Here is a 20,784-nt window from a genome sequence, read left to right on the forward strand (position 1 = left end):
AAATTAATGCATGTGTTATTGCCAAGCAGTCTTTGCTTTGTCACAGCTGTAGATTTACAGGACTTCAAAGCTGGATGATTAAGGCACAGTTTTAGTTTGTAGCCAGGGAAGCCAAACAGCCTCGGCTTCAAAGGAAGGGGGTGTTCTTTAATGTTGTGGGCTCGCTCTATGCTCAGCAACCAGGGAGATGTCCCGTGCAGCAGAGCAGTGGTGTGGCTGCTGCTGCTCCTGGGGGGGAGGCTGGCTGCTGCCTGAGCAGAGCAGCGTGCACCCAGCAGCCTTGGGGTACCTGGAGGCTGCTGGCTGGGTTCTTTTGCATATTATCGAGCTGCAGGACTTGGTGTGCTCCTGACGCGCCCAGAGCTTTTCTCTTCGTGCATCCCCAGCACGGCTATGTGCCTGAGCTCTGTTGCCTCTCCTGCTCCCTTCTTTCTCTGCTGTGTTTTTCTTTCCCCTCTGATGGGATCAGAGTGTGGGTGGTTTTATATGTGTTAGGAAGAGGCTGTCTCAGTGAAAGGAAGTGTTTGTTTCATACAGCCTTGGGGTTTGAGAGAAACAGGGACCAGGACTGGAGGTGAGGATGCTCTGCATCTGCCAGTTGTGTTGAAAAGGGGCTCTTGTGATTTTGTTCTTATGTTAATGCTTCCTCCAGTCAACCATGCATCACCAGTTCAGTCTAACTGGTGAGGAGGGAAGAGCACCTGGGTAGCTCCATCATTAGGGGGACATAGGTACTGTGGTGTTGTGGCTTTACTTCCTACTCTGATGCCCAGGCAGTGTGACATGACCCCTTCTGTTTACTGAGCTCTCCATGTATCTGCTGGCTGCTCTAGTGGAGAAAACAAGCCAAAAGTCTCGCAATGAGGCAGAAAACAGGGCTGGGTGACTACATTACATCTTGAACCCCGGAGAGTAGTATTTTCCAGGAACATTTCCCCAGTGAGGAATCGGTCTTAAATCTCCTGCAAACAAATTAATTCCATACCTTTGGGATGCAACGAGGTGCAAGCACACTGTGGTGAGGTGCCTGGGATCAAAGCAAGGAGTCTGGGGGGAGGCCAGGCCCCGAGGCTTTGCTGCTCCGAGCAGCTAGAGGCTCCAGGAAGCGGTGTGCTGGGCTCCGAGGGCATGGGGACATGAAAGGAGCTGGCAGGGCCCCACAGAGACACGTCTGTAATGCAGCAAATGGCTTCCAGAGCCATGTGGCTCCAGTGCAAACCTCCCTCATCAGTAGTAAAATCTGAGTGGAACTGGGGCTTTATCCAAGCGGTATCTAGGAGGCTGTGGGAGCCAGGCCACTCTCTCCACAGGGCTCTGGGATTCAGCAGCCAGAGAGGCCGGCACTGCCAAGGCGCGTAGTGCTCGAGAGGCAGCGTTGGCCAACACACCGCTGTGCCTCTCAATGAGCCATGCGAGCGCTGCTGAGAGTGCGGTGACTTCAGCTCGTGAGTTGAAGCTCTCCAAATAGAGGAGGTGCCAGGCAACCACTGGGCTGCTGAGTGAAGTAACAGCTTTTCGAGACACAATATACTCCTAATTTCTAATGTGGCTTTCCTATTTCAAGAGTACGGCTTTGGTGAGTTAAGTGGCCTGCTTTCCATCCTGTGCTGGGGGAGCAGTCTTCGTGCTGTTCAGCTTGTTCCATCTCATTCTTCACCTTCTGCTTTCTAGGACTGGCACTGCCTTTGCAGTTGCACATGACAAACCTTCCAGACAGTATTTCTTGCTTTGTGAGAATCAACATTTGATTAATTCAGGGCTCCTGGAGGTGGTATATCTGTTTTTCATTCCTGACTCTGCTAGTCGCAAGCCAATACCACCCTGGAAGTCATTTTGTGTCTCCGTATCTCAGTTCTATATTGGTATGTAGGAATTTTGCACTGTGGAATTTGAAAACTGTTTTAATACAGAGAAGGCATTTTCCCACTGACACACAATAGGACCTTGGGAAGTAATTTTAACCTCTCTGTGCCTGTTTTCCCCCTACATAAAACCAAAATAGTAATATTTAGCTCTGTGACAAGTATATTCCAGCAGTGCAACATCTTTGATTTCTTTTTATTTATTTATTAATAGCTAAAGCAAACATCAAAATCCCTTTCACTTGTATGTCCTTGTTATAAGATTGTTCGCAGCTACTGTGATACTTACTGTTCCTTCTGTCTTCCAGTCTAAGCTGGGTTGGATATTTTTAATGGGACAGATAAGTAACACAACTAGTTAGGAGGAAACTGAATCGTAACATAAGGTGTGTGGTATGAATGGCTATCTTTACTGTCCATCTCCTTCTGAGAACGAGACTTCCCTTGTATTTAGTCTTTAACATGGACAGGTCTAGAACACCTGCAAATACAGGAGCATTTAAGTCTTACTGATGTTTCACTATATGTATTTGCATATATGCACACTCTTCCGAATCACTTTTTATAATGCTTTCATGCCTACATGCCCAGGTCACCTAAGATATATTAAATAGGGGAGAAGAATTATTAAATTTCATCGCTGGAAGGCTGTGTCTGTTTGGCAATCACTTGTAGATTGGCTTCAGAGGTTATAGTTGAAGGTCTCTTAAAAAGACACAACTGGAGGGAACAGACTGGCAAGGCAATACTTTACTAATATCTGTGGGTTCTTGCTTGCATACTGTGGAGCATTTAAATAAAAATAATGGTTAAAAGCAACTGTCTGTCTTTAAAAACTGGTTGCAGTCACAAGACATGCAAGCTTAAAGCTGTTATTTTTTCCCTCATTATTTTAAGTTTTTACGCCCTTTTAGGGACTTCAGATTCACCTGCTTGCTCTCAGTAACAAATGGGGAAGGGAGGAGGAAGAAGCAGTTGCCACACTCCCCTGATTCCCTCTGTTATCTGACTGGGGCTCAGACAAAATATAAAGCCATCAGTAATTTTTTTTTTCCAGCCTTGCAGACTATTAAACCAAATGGTTCTTCTGTGTCCAGACTTTTTCTTCCCTGGCTCCCTGCGTACCACAGCTTCACTGCAGATACATAATTCATTATATAGAAAGCCACTGTTTTAATCTAATATTAAAGAGGCAGCAGCTCAGCAGGTGTCCCCAAGGTAAGGAAGGCAGCATGCTGCTGGCAGCAGCTGCTAGCTTCAGGCTTATCAAGATTTCTTTGTTTTGATACAGAAACTGGAAGGCTTTTTAATATACCACGTCACTGGCTGAACAGATCCCTGTCTTCTGGCTGTTATCCTGCCTTTGACAGCAAAGGCAAAAATTCTTGTAGCATGATGACTGCATATGGTTCAGTGCTCTCAGGAAAGGAGCAGGGTGAAGAGAAGGAGGCTTATGAGGCGGATGCACCCTATTGCCTGCTTGTATTCTTCTTAGTGCGCCAGCTGGGCTAAGTGCATCTGTGGGGCAGGCCCACTGATGTCAACATTGTCAAAATGGACTTTCTGCTACTGTAAGCATAAAAATATCCAAATACATTGCCTATAGAGAGCATGCCAAGCAATGACGCTGATATTCCACCAGCCTCATCCAAGTGCTAGATGTCTGTGGCCTAAATCTGTGTAATGAGATCTAACTTTTATAGTTATTGTCACTGGCAAAAGCAGCCAAACTGGCAACCCTAGAGTCTGAGTAGTGCAATATGCAATGAGAAAGGCTTTACAGTTCCTTGAGGTAACAACTTTGTTTTCATCTGTGTCTGGATGTTATACAATAGACAAAAAATATTCTGGTGGGGTTTCCCCAGAATGTGTGGGTCCTAAACTAGCATGTGTAACAGCACAGGGTAAATCTCCCCATCCTTTTACCTGGTCTATGAAAAATTCAGCTTGTGGCTTGTATGGCTTCCGGGTTCTCTATGGAGACTTTTCTTAAGGTAACATTTCTTGAAGTGGGGCTTATTCCCGTGACTTTTAATGTTTCCTTGACATGTGTCTCCTTTTTGTGTTCCTTTGTGGAAATTCTTCTAGTTCACCTTGTTAATAAACAGAGCTGCTTCCACTGTGACTACGATGTCGCTTTGGTCAGCAGCCTTTGCTTGAAGCATGACAAAGACCTGCTTGTCTGTTGGCACTCCTGCTGTCAGTGTTTTGGCTGATAAGTGGCACATATTGCTACAAATTAGGGAAGAGTATAAGATAGTTTGGAGGACCTTCTGGCAGTGAGTTGTAGCCCTTAGGTGTCAGCACACTTTGCTAAGACGTATGTGCTGGCATAGTGGAGAAGTTTTTCACACATAAGGATTTCCATTCAGCCACCTAACCATTCCAGAGAAAACTTCCCAGCACAGAGCACTCAGACAAATGTGGCATGCAGGTATGGGAAGACCATCAGAAGTTCAAGGATTTCTGCATGAAGAAGGTCACTTTCCTGGAGATTGCCCCAGCCCACAAGTACAGAACTACAGCTGGGGAAGATCATATAAGCCCAGAAGCAGGTTGCTGTTGTCTGGAGGAGCTGGACAATAACAGGTCAGTGGCTGAGGGCTTTGGTATCCATGAGTTTTCTGCACTGTGGGAATGGAAGCTTGCAAGGCAATGCTTGAGGCAATTCTGCCATGTGGGTTGAGAAACATGAATAGTTCCAAAATATAAATGTGCCTTTACAAACTGCTGTCCTCAGCTGTGCCAAGGCACATCTGAGCTTTATTGTGCCTCTACAATAGGTGAGCAAAGGTATGTGAGCTGGCAGAAGAGGCAATACCTGTGCACATGCCTTTGGCCTAACCTGTGGAAGACTTGGAAGCATTGAGATGGGATGCAGTGGGAGGGTATGTCTGTAATATCCCAGTGTGCTGTAATGACAGTGAATGCTGCAGACAGGGCTTCCATGGAGAAACCCACTGAGTCTCAAAGAAAATGATCTGTGCAATGCTCTCTTGAATTTCATTGGGAACAAATCCACCAGCTGAAGACATTTCTTTGGATGAGTTGTTGTTTACATACCAGGCTCTTTTCATTTCTTGTTGAAACATCTAAATCAGCGTGTTTTTTGAAAAGTGAGGTTACATCTGCTAATGATTAACAACTTCAAAGGAACTTTTATGGACTTTTTGATAATGCTGTTAACTGGGATGAATTTGTCCATTGCCACTGGGTAGAGAGAAGCAGAATTGATTTTTCTAAAGCATTGTTCTGCTGGCAGTTCACTGACAACTGTCTGAAAGCACAAAGATTTGAGGCCCCTGCTTTGTGCATCAGCATAACCTCAATTCCATTAGCCATCCACCGCTGTGTTCTGAGTGGCTGCAGTGCTTAGCCCAAGTGACAAGAACAAATTGTCCTTTTTGCCAAACACCAGTATTGCCACAGTAAAGAGTACTGTGTAACAGTCACGTTTAGAAGATTCATTGGGTAACCAACACTTAGCAAGATACAGAGGGAGACTGCTATAAAACTGCTATTCTGTGCAAACGATAGCAAGACTTGGACCAGGATATCCCAGAGCATTTAAATTCTGACTTAGATCAGTACTGGTATCATCTACGTTGTCTCATCATTAATTTGGGTAAGGTTTTTTTTTCCCAAAATTTGTCAACATTTTACAAAAGGCTTACAGTATATATTCTTTTGCATTTCAATTCCTTTTCTGCATTAATGCAACAAATAGCTTCATTTTTGTGAAAACAAAGTCTGTAAGTGTTGTGTCCTTAATGATAGGCCGTGTATTTGCTGCTGCCAAAACTGTGCTTGTAAAGCTTCAGTCACTTCACTGAAGAAAATAACGTTTGTAATTGGTTGGCTTGGATTTCTGAAGAACTCTGTATTCAGTCTGCAAAGAATCTGAGCCTTTGCAGGCTTAGCTAAGAGCACTGCTGTCTGCAGCCAAAGCCGTACCAGCTGATGGTTTCACCTCAGTTCTCCTTTGTTCAAAGTCCATAGCTTTGACTAAGATGGCAGCAATATCATCTTTGAAGACTCCCTCGCTGTATTTGTAACTTTCATAGTGGAGTTAGTTGTAGAAGAAAGAAAAATTAGGCTTATGAGGTGCAAGGGGGAAGAGGAAATAGTTTTAATGAGACTTACTTAGAAGGCATGGGAACAACTTCACTCCTATCAGTGAGCATACCTGGAAAATGTGAACGCAACAGTCCTGAAGGAAATTGGGTATTAGCAGCAGATGGGTATTGCATTTCTAGAATGAAAATGTCAAAGAAAAATAGATCAGATTTTGCTATTCTGATGTTGTGGTAACTCACTGCTCATCAGGATTTAAAATTTCCCTTGACTCTTGTCTTCGGTGTTAAAGATTTGAAGAAATTTATGAGAGCTAGAAAATTGCTTGTGGTTGCATGGTAATGCATAAAAATTATCCAGTCATTTCCATTCAGATATTTCAAAGCATGAAGGATCATCATCTTTGGTCAGGAAGGAATTTCCTCACTTATAATAGTGTGTAAACATAACCACAGTTGGAATATATAATTTGATACATTCCTCAGAAGTGTCTAGCACTTGTTGCTTTGGAGAACCATGTTGAACCATGCGACCTGCTTTGTACAGATGTGCAACTATTTTCTGAGTCTTCTGTGTATGCATTTGTGATATATATACGCATATATATATTATATATATAAAATATATATATAGTACCTTCAAATTCATAGCTGTCTTATTTCAGATAGTCCTCCTGCAATGTGCCTTACAGGGGCTGGCACATGCCTTCTGCCATTGGGCTGCCCTGAATGGAGCATCTCCATCTGAGTGTGTGGTTTCTGCTGGCCTCAGAAGAATTCGTTTCCCTTCAGTTCAGGCCAGAGACCACTGAAATGATCAAGAGGTTACCATAGCCTGGGCAGTTGCACAGTTCATCACTTTTAAGGGTTGAGCTTGTTGTAGCTTTCTGGATTTGGAATATATTGAGGAAAGGCTGCAAGGATCAGTTTTCTGGAGTGGGAGAAAGAAGGGTAAAGGAAAGCAGATATCTCTTAGTACAAGGCAGTCCACATAACATACTGGGGAAAAAAAAAAAAAAGCTTTGGAACCTGGTCTTTCTCCTCCGTGTCATCCCCAGTTGCCATCACTACCACAGACTTAATTTTGCAGTAGGACTGGGGTGCTTTTTTTTTCCAGCAAGGAATTGCTTTTTTTTTTTTTTTTCCCCCTAGGACATCTCTACAGAGGGATAGAAGTTGTCTTTCTATCATTCTAAGAAAGACACTTCAGGAGATGAACAGTTCTTTAAGAGCTGGTGATGTCAGACAGATTTTGAAGGAAGGGTTTGTGCGAGTGGAAGGAGCTGAACCCCAAATGTGCCTGGGCTCCCATCACCACCTTTTGCAGTAGAAACTTTCATTTTCCAGTGAGAGGCTGGTGCCAAGGTGCCTGATACCTGTTGCTTGGCAGGCAAACAATGTTAGTATCAGCATAGAACATGCTGTACCCTAAATTTGTCTGCTTTTCAGCAGGTATTGTTTTAAGACAGTGACCATGCCACTGCGCGCTGAGAAGTCCAGCTAACAAGCTGTTACTTCTGCTGTGATCCAGGTTTGGAAGTGAACATGTTCTGTCTGCACAGCAATTTCCTATTGGGAAATATTATTTGAGTCAAGTCACAAGGGTTTAATTGATTTGAGCATACTGTCACTTATTTGACAGTCTAACCCCTGAAGCATCCTTGGAGATAATTAGAGTGCAGGTGCTCTAGCATTCCCACTCAGGATGAAACACACAAGTCGCAGCAGAGGCAAAGTGGTGTCATGCTGCTGCAAGCAATTGGTGGTTTAGTAGTTGCTCCTCGTGTTAATTATTGTTGATCTATTCCTATTTGGAAAGGTTCTTCTGATTTCCTAAATGAGCTGTGACTATGTTGGAGACATTTCATCATTTGCTGCTAGCTAGCAGAAGCTGATACAAACAAATCTCAAAGCAATAACAACACCTCGTGTTTTTAGGGATACTGAACAGAGGTGGGGGCATTTCACAGGCTCCTGAAACCTCTCTGGCTAGGGAGCCAGCATGATCATGATTAATGGCAATTCCTCTTATGGAGCAAAGTAATTGTGAGCAGGAGCTGGAGGGAATGGTGCCTGAGCTGTGTTGATGCAAGGGAGATGCTACATCTTTGAGAAAATTAATGTACCTAGAGCAGTTCCATATTATGCCTGGGCTCACCTCAACCCTAAATATTGGGCTGCTGCAGTAGAGGTGGCCTTCCCATAGCTGTGAATTCAGCTCTAAGCTAGGACTGGACATTGCAGCCACCTTGAGCAGCACATCCCAGGTGGCACAGTGGTCTCCTCATGAAATTTCAGATTCTTGAAAACAAGGGGGCATGACAGCATTAGGGTATGATTGCAATACATGTATTTTTAATACTAGATGTTAACTTTAAAATGGCTGAGCCTTTCTTTCTTTTTTTTTTTTTCTTTTTCTTTTTTTTTTTTTTTTTAACTGAGACCTCACAGTTCAGCCTAAGGCAGATAAAGCACATCAAAAAAAAATCAACTTAAGTAGACTTAAACATTACAAAGCACTGAGCAAGAGAAAGCTTTATAAGCAGGGGTTTAAGGTGGCATTTGTGTACACTGCTACTTGCTCATCCTATAAAAGCACCTAAAGTTGTCTTTCTCACTTCCTTTTATCTTGCATCTTTCTTCTGTTTGCCAGGACACTTTGCATGTGTGACATTGACATCAGTAACAGCATAGGGTATACCTGGAGTATGGGTTTGTTTGCTTTCAAGGTTTTGGTTTATTTGAAGTGATCGGTAGCATTAACCAGTTCCTCAGTTCAATAGATAAGTCTAGGGTAATACAGATGACATATCAAGAAAGGAATCTCCAGGCAGAAGTTGAAATTAAAACAAAACAAAAGTCAAACTCACCTGATACATTTTTTTATGTCTAAAAGGTCAAAGATTAAACCAAATCTTCATTTATTACTGTACTTTTATTAATCATACATCTGATCCTGACAACTGAAACAGAACCCTAGCCTTAGATTTTAAAGAGTTTTCTGTAGTCTGTGTGTCAGTACAGAAGAGCTGAAGTGCTTCCGTTCATGTTAAGTCTTGTCAGAATTTTTGCATAAGAAACCACGATTCTGAGGTCTAATCTCCTTGCTGGTGCCTCTTTAAAGCAATTTAATGGTATCTGAAATGCACAGAAGTACTCATCTGAAACCACAGAAGGGATCTGTTTTCCCCCTAGTACCAGGGCCCTTGAATTAGTTTATAGATGGCACTGACGTTAGGCAGTTTATCTGTCTTTGTGTTATTCTCTGGGACAAGGTCTAAGATCTGAGATCTAAAAATCATTTAGTGACTCATGAAAATCTTCTGCTAGAACTTTTGAAAATTTGATCATCTTTTACTTGTAATTATCATTAAACCTGTGGGGACTTAAAAGCATTTAAGGAAATTAGGCATTTGACTGAAAAGTCAACGAGAGTTTAGAGCACTCTTGTTAGTTCCGCTCCAAGAAACTTTAAACCATGTCAATTTATGAGCTGGCCTTACACTGCACAATAACAGCAATTTAAGATTTCGTTTTCCTTGTTACCAAAACCAAGTGAAAGCTGAACATTAAAATCCCCTCAGACTGATTCCAAAATGTGGAAATAAAACGTGTCACCTGCAAAGGTGCATGTTTCTTTAGGAAAAAATGAACTGAAACAGAATAAATGGGTTTTGATCCAAAGCTTGTTTCTTTTATTTGCATGCTGTGTAATACTAAATCCCCAGACTTTATTTTTATGAACTTTATAAGCTTTTTAAAAGGTGATCACAAGTTTGCTCTCAGCTTCCATGTTAACTTCCAACTCGGATATCCCATACGTGCATGGATATGTGCCTGTATCTATAGATACAAATACAAAAAAAACATGGCAAGCACATATCAGTATTTACTACACTGCTCCATTCCTCTGTCTTTCCCTTGTAGATTCTGTCAATTTTCCTGATCCAAGCACTCAAGCACTTAATGACCTCTTACTTATTTGCTAATATTTTTTGTTTCTTTTCATAATCCAAAGATCAAGACTATTTTTTTGTCATTGTGCAAAGATTCCCCCTAATACAGTTGCCCTTCACCTTGACAGAATTCATCCACCTCATTTTTCACCTTCTTTCATTATCGGGGTGATCTTAGAGCCCTGAATCTGATCCTCACCTTTAGGACAATCATGAAGAGTCAGTCAGGGAAGGTGAATCATTGCAATTGTTCTCAGCTGCTGGGTGCAGGTTTTGTCCATTTGTCAAGATCTTCGTTGCTGCCTGTCTGCAATCAAAGGCTTCAAGTCACTGCTTGCTTTAGTACTGAAGGCAAGCGTTCTTTGGGCCTTGACTTACCCATCCACCAGCACTTTCATAACTCACCCTTGGAGCTGCTGTTTGCCTCCCCACACACTGCAGCAGCATGTGCGTGGCCAGCTCAGTTTCACCCTCACTGGAAACACCACTGCTATCCACACCAAAGCATTGCAAGCACGTAAATATATACACATACACAAACATTTGTAGTTGTGTACATTTTTGGTGGAGTTGATATAATGACAATACCCAAGCACATCAATAAGCAGAACTATGTAAGAAATAGGAGAAAGGCAAACCAGATGTGGCAGGGGAGGGAGAGAAATGGTCTGAAGAAAAAAACAAGTTGCCAACTTCAGCAGAACCTGGCAGCAGCTTCATCTGAGGACATAAATGTTCCTCCTTTTACACGGAATGGGGCAGGAACATTTACTGGAAGTCCAGTCCTGCTTCTCCTGAGCTTCTGTTTCCATACAGAGAAAGGGGCTGTAAGGCTTGGCTCCACAGATGTTGCTTTTCTGAAGGTTAAGCTTATGTGAATAAAATTCATGGCAAAAAAAAAAATGCTTCCAAGGTTTCCTCATTGGAAACAGCTGTTATAAAGGGAGAGCTTCAGCTGGAGGGCTGTTCTGGGTTCTTTGAACAGGAACTCTGGGCAGGACAGGTACATGTGGCATAATGGCAGCCTTATGCTTTGTGCTTCCCCATGAATGCATACCAGACTAAGAACAGTCAAAAAAGCAAGAATTTTCAGTAAATAGGGCTTTGAAATATGGATTTCAATTCCCGCTGCTGCTGTGGTGCTCTGTCAGACCTTTGGCAAGTTACCTAGCTCCAACCTTTCTGTTTGATCTTCCATGTTCTGGGCCCTGGAGAGAGCTGACAGAATGACTTACTAAGGCCTAGGAGGTGGCATGCTACTCCAAGGTCAATGCTTGCAGCCGATGCCCTTAGCAGATGTCTCTGAAGCCACGTGAAATGCAGTTACATGAACCACCTGAGCACTTTGGGAGCGATTCTGTCAGCTTTGCTGGGAGAGAGAGCACTAGCGCTCTGCACCTAGCAGCCTTGAGCTATTCAGTTCCCTTGAGGCAAAAATACCTACCGGTATCTATAAAGCAACTTTGCAACAGTACCTTGAGTTAAGGCCCCTGCTTCTACTGCATGCATTGAGGTGCTGTGTTTGCAGACAGTTTTGGTTTTTCCTCTGGTCTGGAGCTGAAAGTGTCTCTGAGCAGAAGGGTCAGGATGTCTGTCCCTGGCAATCCTGAGCTAAGAGAGCAGGCCTCTGAGGGCCAGTCTCATTTGTATGGGAGCGTGATTAAAGATGAGCGAGAAATTCTGTTCAAAGGAATGGAAAGCCCTTGTCTGTGTTTAAAATCATTAGCAGACTGTTCCTCCCTGTTGTGGTGCAGAGGAGCCAGCGCCCATTAGCTTTGTGCAGCAGCCCTTGTGTGCCTGGGGCTGGAGTCTCCCAGCTGCTCAGGGTGGGCTGCGGCTCCCCTTGGGGCAGGAGGGAGGTTTCAGTGCAGTATCTGCCTGCAAGCTTCATACTGCTTCGATGGGCAAAGCTAAAATTTTGTATACAAGCATTTCTAGGCAGAAAGGTTTAAAATTGTTTTCTGCATCCTAAAGGCCAATACGTTTGAATCTGTACAGTGTCTGGGTTGCCAACTCAAATCTGAAACCCAGAACAAGGTCCTCTTTTGTAGCTTGGCACAGAAAAGAAAGCAGCTGTGAGTTTCTGGTACAATTCTGGATTTATAAAGAAGGTGTAGTGGAAGGGAGGTGTGTTTGTTTGTTCGTTTTATTAAGATCTAAATATTTGGATTTAGCTGTTTTTCATTCTTCTGACTTCTACGACTCAAAGTCTGTTGGGTGCTGCAACAGCATAGAGAGCTGCATCTGAACTCCACCCTTTGGGAACTTTAATTCTGATCATCGCTTTGGTGATGTAGTGAAAGGAGCCAGCAGCATGTGGAAAGGAACAAGATCAAAAAGTCATAAAAGAAAAATTGTTTATATTTGGGTCTGCTTGCTCTGCCACTGCTTATTCATCTCATACTAACACATGAGGACTTCTCTAAGAAGTCCTTCTGAAGTGTATTCTGGTTTCTACACTAGTGTCTCTGCGTGGAGTTGTATTTATCTGCTTGTACTCTTGTGACTAGTCACTACTGACTCTCCCACAGGCAGCTTGTAGGATCATGACCTTGGTCCTATTTAAAGTTTCAGTGGGAGAAAGCTAACCACAGAGGAGCTGTATGTATAGGTTTTGGCAGAGTCTCAAGCCTAGGTTCTACAGCATGTGCAGGAATCTTTTTCCCATCCTGTTTTTACTTTTTGCAGACTCCAATAGAAGTATAAATATTTTTCCCTAAATGCTTGCATGAAAAATGCCTAAGAAGGTTTACAAGGCAGCTGGCTAGTCCAAAGTAACATCTTAGGGGAAGGGGAGTTGTAGTCAGGTCCCTGTGGTATGGCAATTCAGGGGGAAGATGCTGAGACACCACTTCTGCAGAAGTTCAGTTGGATGGAGGCTTCATCTTTCTCTGCTTATGTTTCATACATCTCTCTTTGCCTGCTTTAGTTCAGCTGTTCTTGCTAAATTTACAGTCAGTAGTTCATTCTGAACTAGGACTCTGCTCTCTTCTTATACTTCATGGCTTGTGTGGGCAAGACTTCAGCTGGGTCCCTTTAAATTTAAGAACAGGATGCATGTTTTGCCTTGCCTAAGTTCATTTTTTTTTTTTCTGGCGGTGTTCAGCACATGAACTTACGGATGCTCTAGTGTCCTGAAATAGAGCTAAACAGCCCATTTTGCAAGACTAGAATATATCAGAATTAACTGGCAGCTAGAAATGCCTCAACTATAAGGTTTGTAGTTGCTGTGATGAGGGCAACCAAACTCATTGTTGGTAATGAATAAATAAGACTTTAATGCTAAGAAAGAAGCCAAGGGGATGGCTGGAGGTCAGCCAAAAGGATGCATGTCTGCCTGTCTGAGGTTAGAGCAGCTAGTGTAATACTGCTAGGGAGTGAAATAAAATGAAGAGGTGCCCCTTACAGAGGGAGTTGAGTCCTTCAGGGCTGGTGCTCAGCTGCATGGCTCATTTCACTGCAGCACTCAGATCACTGACATTGGGTCACTTGGCCAGGCCTACTGGAAAGTGGGGTAAGAAGAGGTTCTTGGGAGCAGGAGTGAGGAAACAGCCTGGAGAAAGGCTTCCCAGGACTTCGGTCTCTATAGGTAGAGAAATGAGAGCTGGGATAAATGAGTTTTTGGAGTGTTTGGGCTTAGCAATGCAAAGACGTGGTAACCTGGCAGGTCCTGGTCGAGGGCCAACCCAAACCCACAGTCCAGTTTGCCTGCTGCTCCCCAGTCTGCAGTGCTCAGCAGAGCTGGAGCGCAGCTCGTTGTTTAGTGCCTACCTCTTGCAGCTGTTCTGCTTCCTTATCTCAGGGAATGCAAATTCAAAAGGGGAGGCTGTCCGGGAGGATGCTGTGAGGAGAGAATCAGAATTTGGATATGCGTGGGGGAAAAGATCCTGGCCTTTGTTTTTTAAGCTGAATGCCTAGTGCCAGGTGGGCAGTCATCGCTGTTCTGTGCTGAAAGGCTGCCTCAGTTTCCTTTGTTCTGCAAATTGCCACAGAGCCCTTCGTGGCACATCTCACACCACACACAAAAAGCCCTTTTGCTTTGCAAATCAGCGCGTGCTCCACGGGTGTTTCTAGGCCAGGAGACAATTAACAGCAAGAACCACTTCCTTGGCTTGCAGGCAGCTTCCAGTTTGCTCCTTTCTCCAGATTAGCAAGGATTTAGAAGGCACATGTTCTGTGTTTAAATCAGTTCTGCAGAAACCACCACGTGCCATTGTCCTGCCCTTATCTCTGATTTGCACGGACAGGCAATCCCGGCTGCTCTGGCTTGCAAGCATGGAAACAGCACCGGCACAACAGCTGAGGTGTTGTCTCTGCAGCAAAGCCAAAGGCAGTGTCCATGGAGATGGAAAAGCTTTAGGCTGCTGGTGATGCAGCTGCTGTGTTGGACAGGATCAGCTCCAACAGAGCTGTATGTATGGCCTCATGAGGTTGTGTCCAGCTCTGGGACATAAAATGAGGGGTGAGGGGAACATTTAAACTGCCTGAAGTAAGTAAAGAGCTAAAAAGAAAATGGGAATAGAAAGGTGAAGGTGTTGTAAGCCTTAGAGTATCCTCAAATGACAGACGTAATAGAACAGCTTGAGTGCGCCTGGTGTTCCGGTCAGTACTGCCTGGGATGTTCACGGCAATGTTAGTGGCTCCTAAAGATCTTGTTTCAAGTGGGAGAGTCAGATTCATATTCTCAAGTCCTAACTCCTGTTCCAAAACACTGCTTCTGGGATGGATCCAAAATCAATCTAGGTCTCTTTCTGTATCAAGACTATAAATTCCCAGGAACTTGAGGAAAGCAGATGATCTTGCGGCTTCTGCGTTTCAAACCCTAACTTGTCCTATGATTCCCTTGGTCCCTCTCAATGGCTCAGCACAGATACGTGAAATTAATTTTGAGCTCCTCCTGCAGGGTATAACAGCCTGTGATCTCCCTTTGCTTACTGCTGGGACAGCAGGCACAACATCTCCAAGTTCCCACACTGGAAATGCCCATTTTTTACTTCAGCTTTGAAGTCTTATCAGCATGCTTTGTGGGTGCTGCAGCATACGTGTAGGAATTGTGTGTAAAACTGCTCAATTAAATTAATCATTTTCACCCAGAATCTTGGTGGTTTTAAACATTACTTGTTCTCTTCTGAGCTAGATGCTAAAAGATATTTGTGTTTTGTTTTTCAGGTGGAGCAGGCGACCGGGAAAAGATGCCTGTCAATCATGAAGCTTTCCTGCTTATGGCTAATTCCCAGAATGAAATGGAAGATTGGGTGAAAGCCATCCGACGGGTTATATGGGCTCCATTTGGTGGAGGTATTGCAAATAGCTCACATGCACATAAATTAAAACATTTGCCTCAAGGTAAAACATATTCTTGTGATACTAGGATATGTGTAACACTGTAAAATCGCTGAGATACCTAGATAAGCTCTTGATTATGTGAAGTGTTTTACAGCATGGAGATTGGGTTGTTTTTTTTTTTGCCCCCTTTTTTTTTTTTTTTTTTTTTTTGCCAGGGGATGGAAGGTAATGAAAGGGAAGGTCACATCCAAACTGTATAACTGACTCACAGTCAAAAGTGGGTGGTAATAACAAACATAACACGATTGCCAGTGCTAAGTTTCTTAAAGCTGATTTTTACTATGTATTCTGTGGATCTTTCTTATCCTTATGGCCGTAAAGGATTTTGTCTGGTTATCTCAACTTTCCACTTCAAGGGCAGATGCCCAAATTAAACCTCTACAATGCCAGAGGCAGCAAAACTTTTAAATTGGTTAATGTAGGGCCTGGCTGAGAAGGCAAAGCTTCCACTGGCTTCAGTGAAGATGTAACCTAAGGAAGAACAACATAGTCAGGCTGAGAGAACACCTGTAAGAGTACAGCTGTTCACAATCCTTGTATTTAAAATGAACAAAAAAAACAGATTCCCCATTTTGATACTGTACTATGATCTTCAAGATTTTGAGTCACATTCTTAAGTCAGGGGATTAGATAGGAGATGTTTTTGCAGTCTGACAGACCAAGGGTTCACAAATTTTTTTCTGTTGGGTTCACTGCTGGTAGCAGCAACTCCTGGCTTGGTACTGAATACTCCAAAAGCTTCAGTGCTATTGATGGAGTTCATGCAGATGGCGATATCACATGCAGATAGTGATATCATCCTCTTTTGAGAGGTACAGATAAAAAGTGCTGAACACGTGTTAGGTTATACAATTATTTTGCCAAAATGAAGTTACTGTTTTTCCTGGATCTAGGGGAAAAAAGTGACCTTGGTGCAATTGAGAGAGGCTGAAACATCACAAGGTCACTAAGAACACCCAGTATTTGTTAGTAACTTTTATCTTTTTTTTTTTTTTTTTTTTTTTTTTCCTCCTTTAAGTGGCTCTTGTGATTTTGACTGTCTGTGTAGAAGCAGCATTTAGTTTGTCTGGAAAAGATATAATCTCTAGTGATGATGTCATTTTTTCCTAGGCCCTCCTTAGCAGAAAGGGTGTATATACAAAAGGCAGCTTATACCTAATTCTGAGAGGTCCCATGAAATTCTGTTGTGCCGTGGGCAGAACAAGCTCTTTTCATTAGCAGAAACTGATTTACCCTGAATTCTCCTCAAACATGAGTTTGAGCTTGTTTCGCTTTTCTTCTAAAGTCCAGTCCACAGCAAGGGGTCTTCACACTGAGCTCAGTGCAGATCTCTGCAGTCTGATAATCCGAGTTGGTGTTTCTGTGGCCATTTATAGTGGACCTTATAGCATGTATTTGATAGCATTTCCATGTGCATCAAACAAATGCTGTGAGGACACAATAAGTCATGGCAGATAACATACATTCCACAGACTCCTTCTTTAGGGTTTAGGACATGATGTTTTCAGTGCTGCTGGTATCCATGCAAATTCTGCTTTCCCCCACTTTTTTTTTTGGTCAGCATTTGCGTTTTGTCAGCTTCTTGGAACAGTTCCAGAACAAGCATTGTATTTAAAGTATTAAAATAATAAATAATTAGCAATTCTAAGATCTTAAAAACAAAACAAACAAAAAACAACACATGAGAATGGCATAAAAGCAGAGGTTAGTTTATTTTTCTTCTTTGATTCTTTATGGGTACAGTTTTGTCCCAGTTATCTGCTCTTTTTCTCTACCTGTATGCTTCTCTTCAACAGTAAAGTGTAAAATTTTGATTTCCCTTTAAATGAGGGCAGATACTCTTACACTTGAGTCCAGTAACTGGAGAGCTTTAGCAACTGTATGAAATATCAAAAACTGTAGAACGTTGCAATCATGAGGGTGTGGGGAGCAGGGTGACACAGGCATACAGCAGCAGTTTTGTGCTGTTTTCAGATGCTGCAGGTTTGATCCGGTTCCTATTGATGTCAGTGTAAAGGCTGCTGCTGATGTTGGTGAGAGCTGGCTTAAGCTGCTCTGTAGATGAGAAGCACAGCTGGAAAGAACTGCAGCTGTGTGTTGAGGGATTTCCTCTACCTGTGGATCAAACCTACCCAAGAACATGGGTACCTCCTGTGCGGTGGGCCTGGCCTAAGCTGTCTGCCCTGCTACTCAAATGCACGAGTCTAAAGCTAACTTGGCTATGTCTGCTCTGCTCTGTAGTCAGTGCTGCATGAGCATATTCTTATCCTATGGTTTCATCACTCCTCTGAGGTATGTGCTAGCTGCTGTCAGCAGTGGTCTTTTCCCACCTTGCAGCCATGTGTTCCCACCACATTTCATTCTGCTAGTACTGGTGGTTATACAGCTGTGCAGAAGAAAATGACCTGGGAGAAAAAAGGTGGGGGTGAATTAGTTTTGGGGTGGGTTGGCTCCCTTGCCCAGCTAAGTAGGCAGCTGCAGGCAGGAACAGCAGTTCCAGCACAATGAGGGCAGTGGGGAGAGGTGGTAGGGTGGAGGAGGGCATGCTTGTTCGTTCTGGCTGCAGCCCACACTTAAATTGGCTTAAACAAACCATGGAACTGCATCCTCAGTCTCTCTTCACAAAGTATTTATAGGAATATCAATAACAAGGAAATGGTTAAAACATCAAAACTGTTGTTTCCAAAAGGATTTAGTCAGTTTGGGGAAGTGATTAAAACTATTCATCCTCTATCAGACTAGAACAGGGCAGCTTCTGAGAGTGAAATCCCGGCTTAGCTCAAATGTGGGAGGACTGTAAACATAGCTGTCTCTGTTTTAATTGAATAATTTGAACTCTGCATTGCTATCACTGCTAATTTGAGAGCCAAGTCTTATCTATCGACACTTTTTAATATATGACGCTAAAGGAATGGGGGTGAGGAATTATAAAGCAGGCTTCATTATTAATATGTAAATATCCAGCCCTGGAGAGGGTTGATACGGTGTAAAAATAAATCATGCCAAGATAAAAGGGGAGTCTTAGCCACACTTTAATCTTCGCTGACGTATTGAAGAAACTTATAAATCAAAAAGGTTGAGGGTATCTTCTTACGTGTTCATGCGGGCACATGAACTATGTTTAAAGGTGAATAGCAAAGGCTTTTTAAAACAAAACAGAAAACTGCAAAGCTGCTGAGGATCCCAAATCATTTATAGGAGACACATTCAGGCCATATGGAATGCATGCTTTGAAATACGCTTCAAATGTGGCCTTCAAATAAAATCCTAGAGTTCCTGACTTTTTTGAAGAAGAGCTGTCTTGTTTATGGAGAAAATAATTTTGAGCCAGTTTTCCTAAGTTTCAGACTTCTGAATTCTTGACTCTAGTCCACCTCATTCAGAGTTGAGGATTTTGTAAAATGAGATCTGACAGTAAGCTGTATGTTTGAGTTTGTCTTTAGGAATAGGGTTTGTTACAAAGGCTTGAAAGAAGTGCATTTTTGAGCACATTCGGACAGAGGGTGCTTAAAACTGTTTCCTCTGATCCTTCTTACCTCCACAAGGAACAGATTTTGCTCTGAGTTTATACCACTGAAAGTTTATCTGGACATTCCCTCTGGGCAGCCGTGTTGTTCTCTGGCTGTTTTCTGATGTGGAAGCCTTGTGGCAGTGCCATACTGCTTCCTGGCCGCAAGCTTGGGAGGGAGTGAGCCTGCCAACATCCTCTGAAATTGGATGTGTGGAAAATACTGAGAGTAGTATGGTGGAGAGAGGGTCTTTCCTCGCTCTGTAAATCTGTAGTGGGGCTGTACCTCTATCCTGAAGAAAAACAGCTACTTTAAGGAGGTCCTTTGCCATCTATTTACTTCTTAGCTTTGATGCCTTCTTCATTTTTGTCTTGCATTAAGATTTAAATCATAATGTGTCTGGGACTGAATTTTGGGCCATGGGGTGCAAAAGCTGAGTTTTTTGGTGCCTGAACTAAAAGCTGTGAGGTGTAACATTCTCTCCTGTAGCTCAGCACATGACCAGCATGGCATGGGACAGAATCATTTTGTGTTAATCTTGTGCTGTGTTTGTGTTTGTTTCCTTCTGTTTACTTATCCTTTCTTGCCATGAGCAGTTCCTTGCGCCTCTGCCAGAAATGCATGTCACGGCCCCTTTCTCCATTCCTTTATCCTAATTCCTCCTCCTCCTTATCCCAAGCTTTCATCAGTTCCTTGTGATGGAGAAGAGGTAAAGCAGTTGGAAGGGCTGTGCTTCCCTTAGGCAAACAAGGAGAGCTTTACCTGTGACAACATAATTATTCTGAAGGAGTTCCATGTGCAGTTTCTCTTCTGAGAAGGAATAATTCTGAGAATTAATAACTTTTTAACTGGAGGACTCTGAAGAAGTGTCCACTGGGGACTCTCTGTCATTAATTCCAGTCCACTCCTCCAGATAGGTAAAGCCTGATATGTAATTTCTTTCTTCTTTGCCAGAAAAGTAGTGCAGAGGATGTTCTTGCTGGCAATCAGGGCCCCATGAAGACCATATCTTGTACCAGGGGAGAGCTGAGATCCAGAGGAGGAGGCTCTGAGGTGTAATTTAATGCACATCTCAAAGTCATTACAGGTAATAGAGGGATAGCCCTACATAGGCCTAATTAGGGATCCTGTTTTAAATGAGTAAATGTCTTTCAGATACCATCTGCATGAAAGCAAAATGACTGTTTTGAAGGGTCAGATGTTATTAGATGCACGTCCACAAGGATGCTAGACTCTTTCAGAGCTAGGATATTACCCTAAGTCTTGGGAATGTGGGGTTTAATGTCTCCACCATGGGGATTTTCCAGTAAGACCACCATGAGCATAGAATTATATTAGTGAATTTAAGATGCTAAGATACCAAAGAATTGAAAAGCACAGAGGTGAGTTCTGTTGTTTGCCCAGTGTTAAGACTGAGAACAAGTTTCTGCTCCCTATCTCATTAGAGGGCTCCACCAAAGTGGCAGCCTTGAGATGGATTCCTGCCTGGGCTTTGAGGAGCCCCTTCACTTGGTGGCAGGGTGCAGGCTCCCACAGGTGTGTGGGGAGTGGCACTAGGTGTTTGTTGTGCCTGATATGTGCTGTTATCTCTGCACAGAGACAGCTGGCGCCTGATGCAGCTTATCAGTGTTTGCTCTTCAGTGTTGTCTCATGCTGGGAGATGGGCCCAACCAAGGGGAGAGGAAGAGAAAGATGATGAGGGTTACAAGTTCAGATGTCTGGATGAGGGGATGCATGAATCATCTGTGAGGAGGTTCTGTTTAGCTTTACCCCAGGCAGAGGTGTTACGGACAGGGGTTACACTTGTTGTGGATATAGAAACTGAGACAGAGCAGAGTTGGGAGTGTGTCTTGCTGTCTGAACTGCCCATAACAGAGTTTTTAAAAATTGGATTCTAACATCTGTTTCAGATATCTGATTAAGTTATTTTTTTTTCTGAGTTACCTCATCAGGTGTATCTGGGGCTTTTATTGCTGCTTTATGCCCAATGTATTCTATCACCATGACACGGCCTTGAGGTAGGGAATGGCTGTTGTCC

The 20,784-nt window shown here is 43.1% G+C and overlaps 1 protein-coding gene across 7 annotated transcripts in view; it reads left to right on the top strand.

Moving 5' to 3' along the window:
* Nucleotides 1-20,784, top strand: part of ARHGAP22 (Rho GTPase activating protein 22) — a gene marked incomplete at its 5' end in the record, with an annotated part of 145,886 nt that overhangs the window by 88,034 nt on the left and 37,068 nt on the right. For 5 of the 7 annotated variants that reach the window (XR_014317964.1, XM_082765336.1, XM_082765338.1 and 2 more), the window contains one exon: nucleotides 15,061-15,237. Coding sequence is in view for 6 of the 7 variants with exons in the window: in XM_082765336.1 (XP_082621462.1) it covers nucleotides 15,061-15,237 (177 nt within the window). The remainder of the gene's footprint in view (nucleotides 1-15,060; nucleotides 15,238-20,784) is intronic. The other 2 variants (XM_082765339.1, XM_082765340.1) reach the window with 1 other exon arrangement.

Source organism: Aythya marila, assembly GCF_965140915.1.
Source record: "Aythya marila genome assembly, chromosome: 7".
Classification (NCBI taxonomy): Eukaryota; Metazoa; Chordata; class Aves; order Anseriformes; family Anatidae; genus Aythya; species Aythya marila.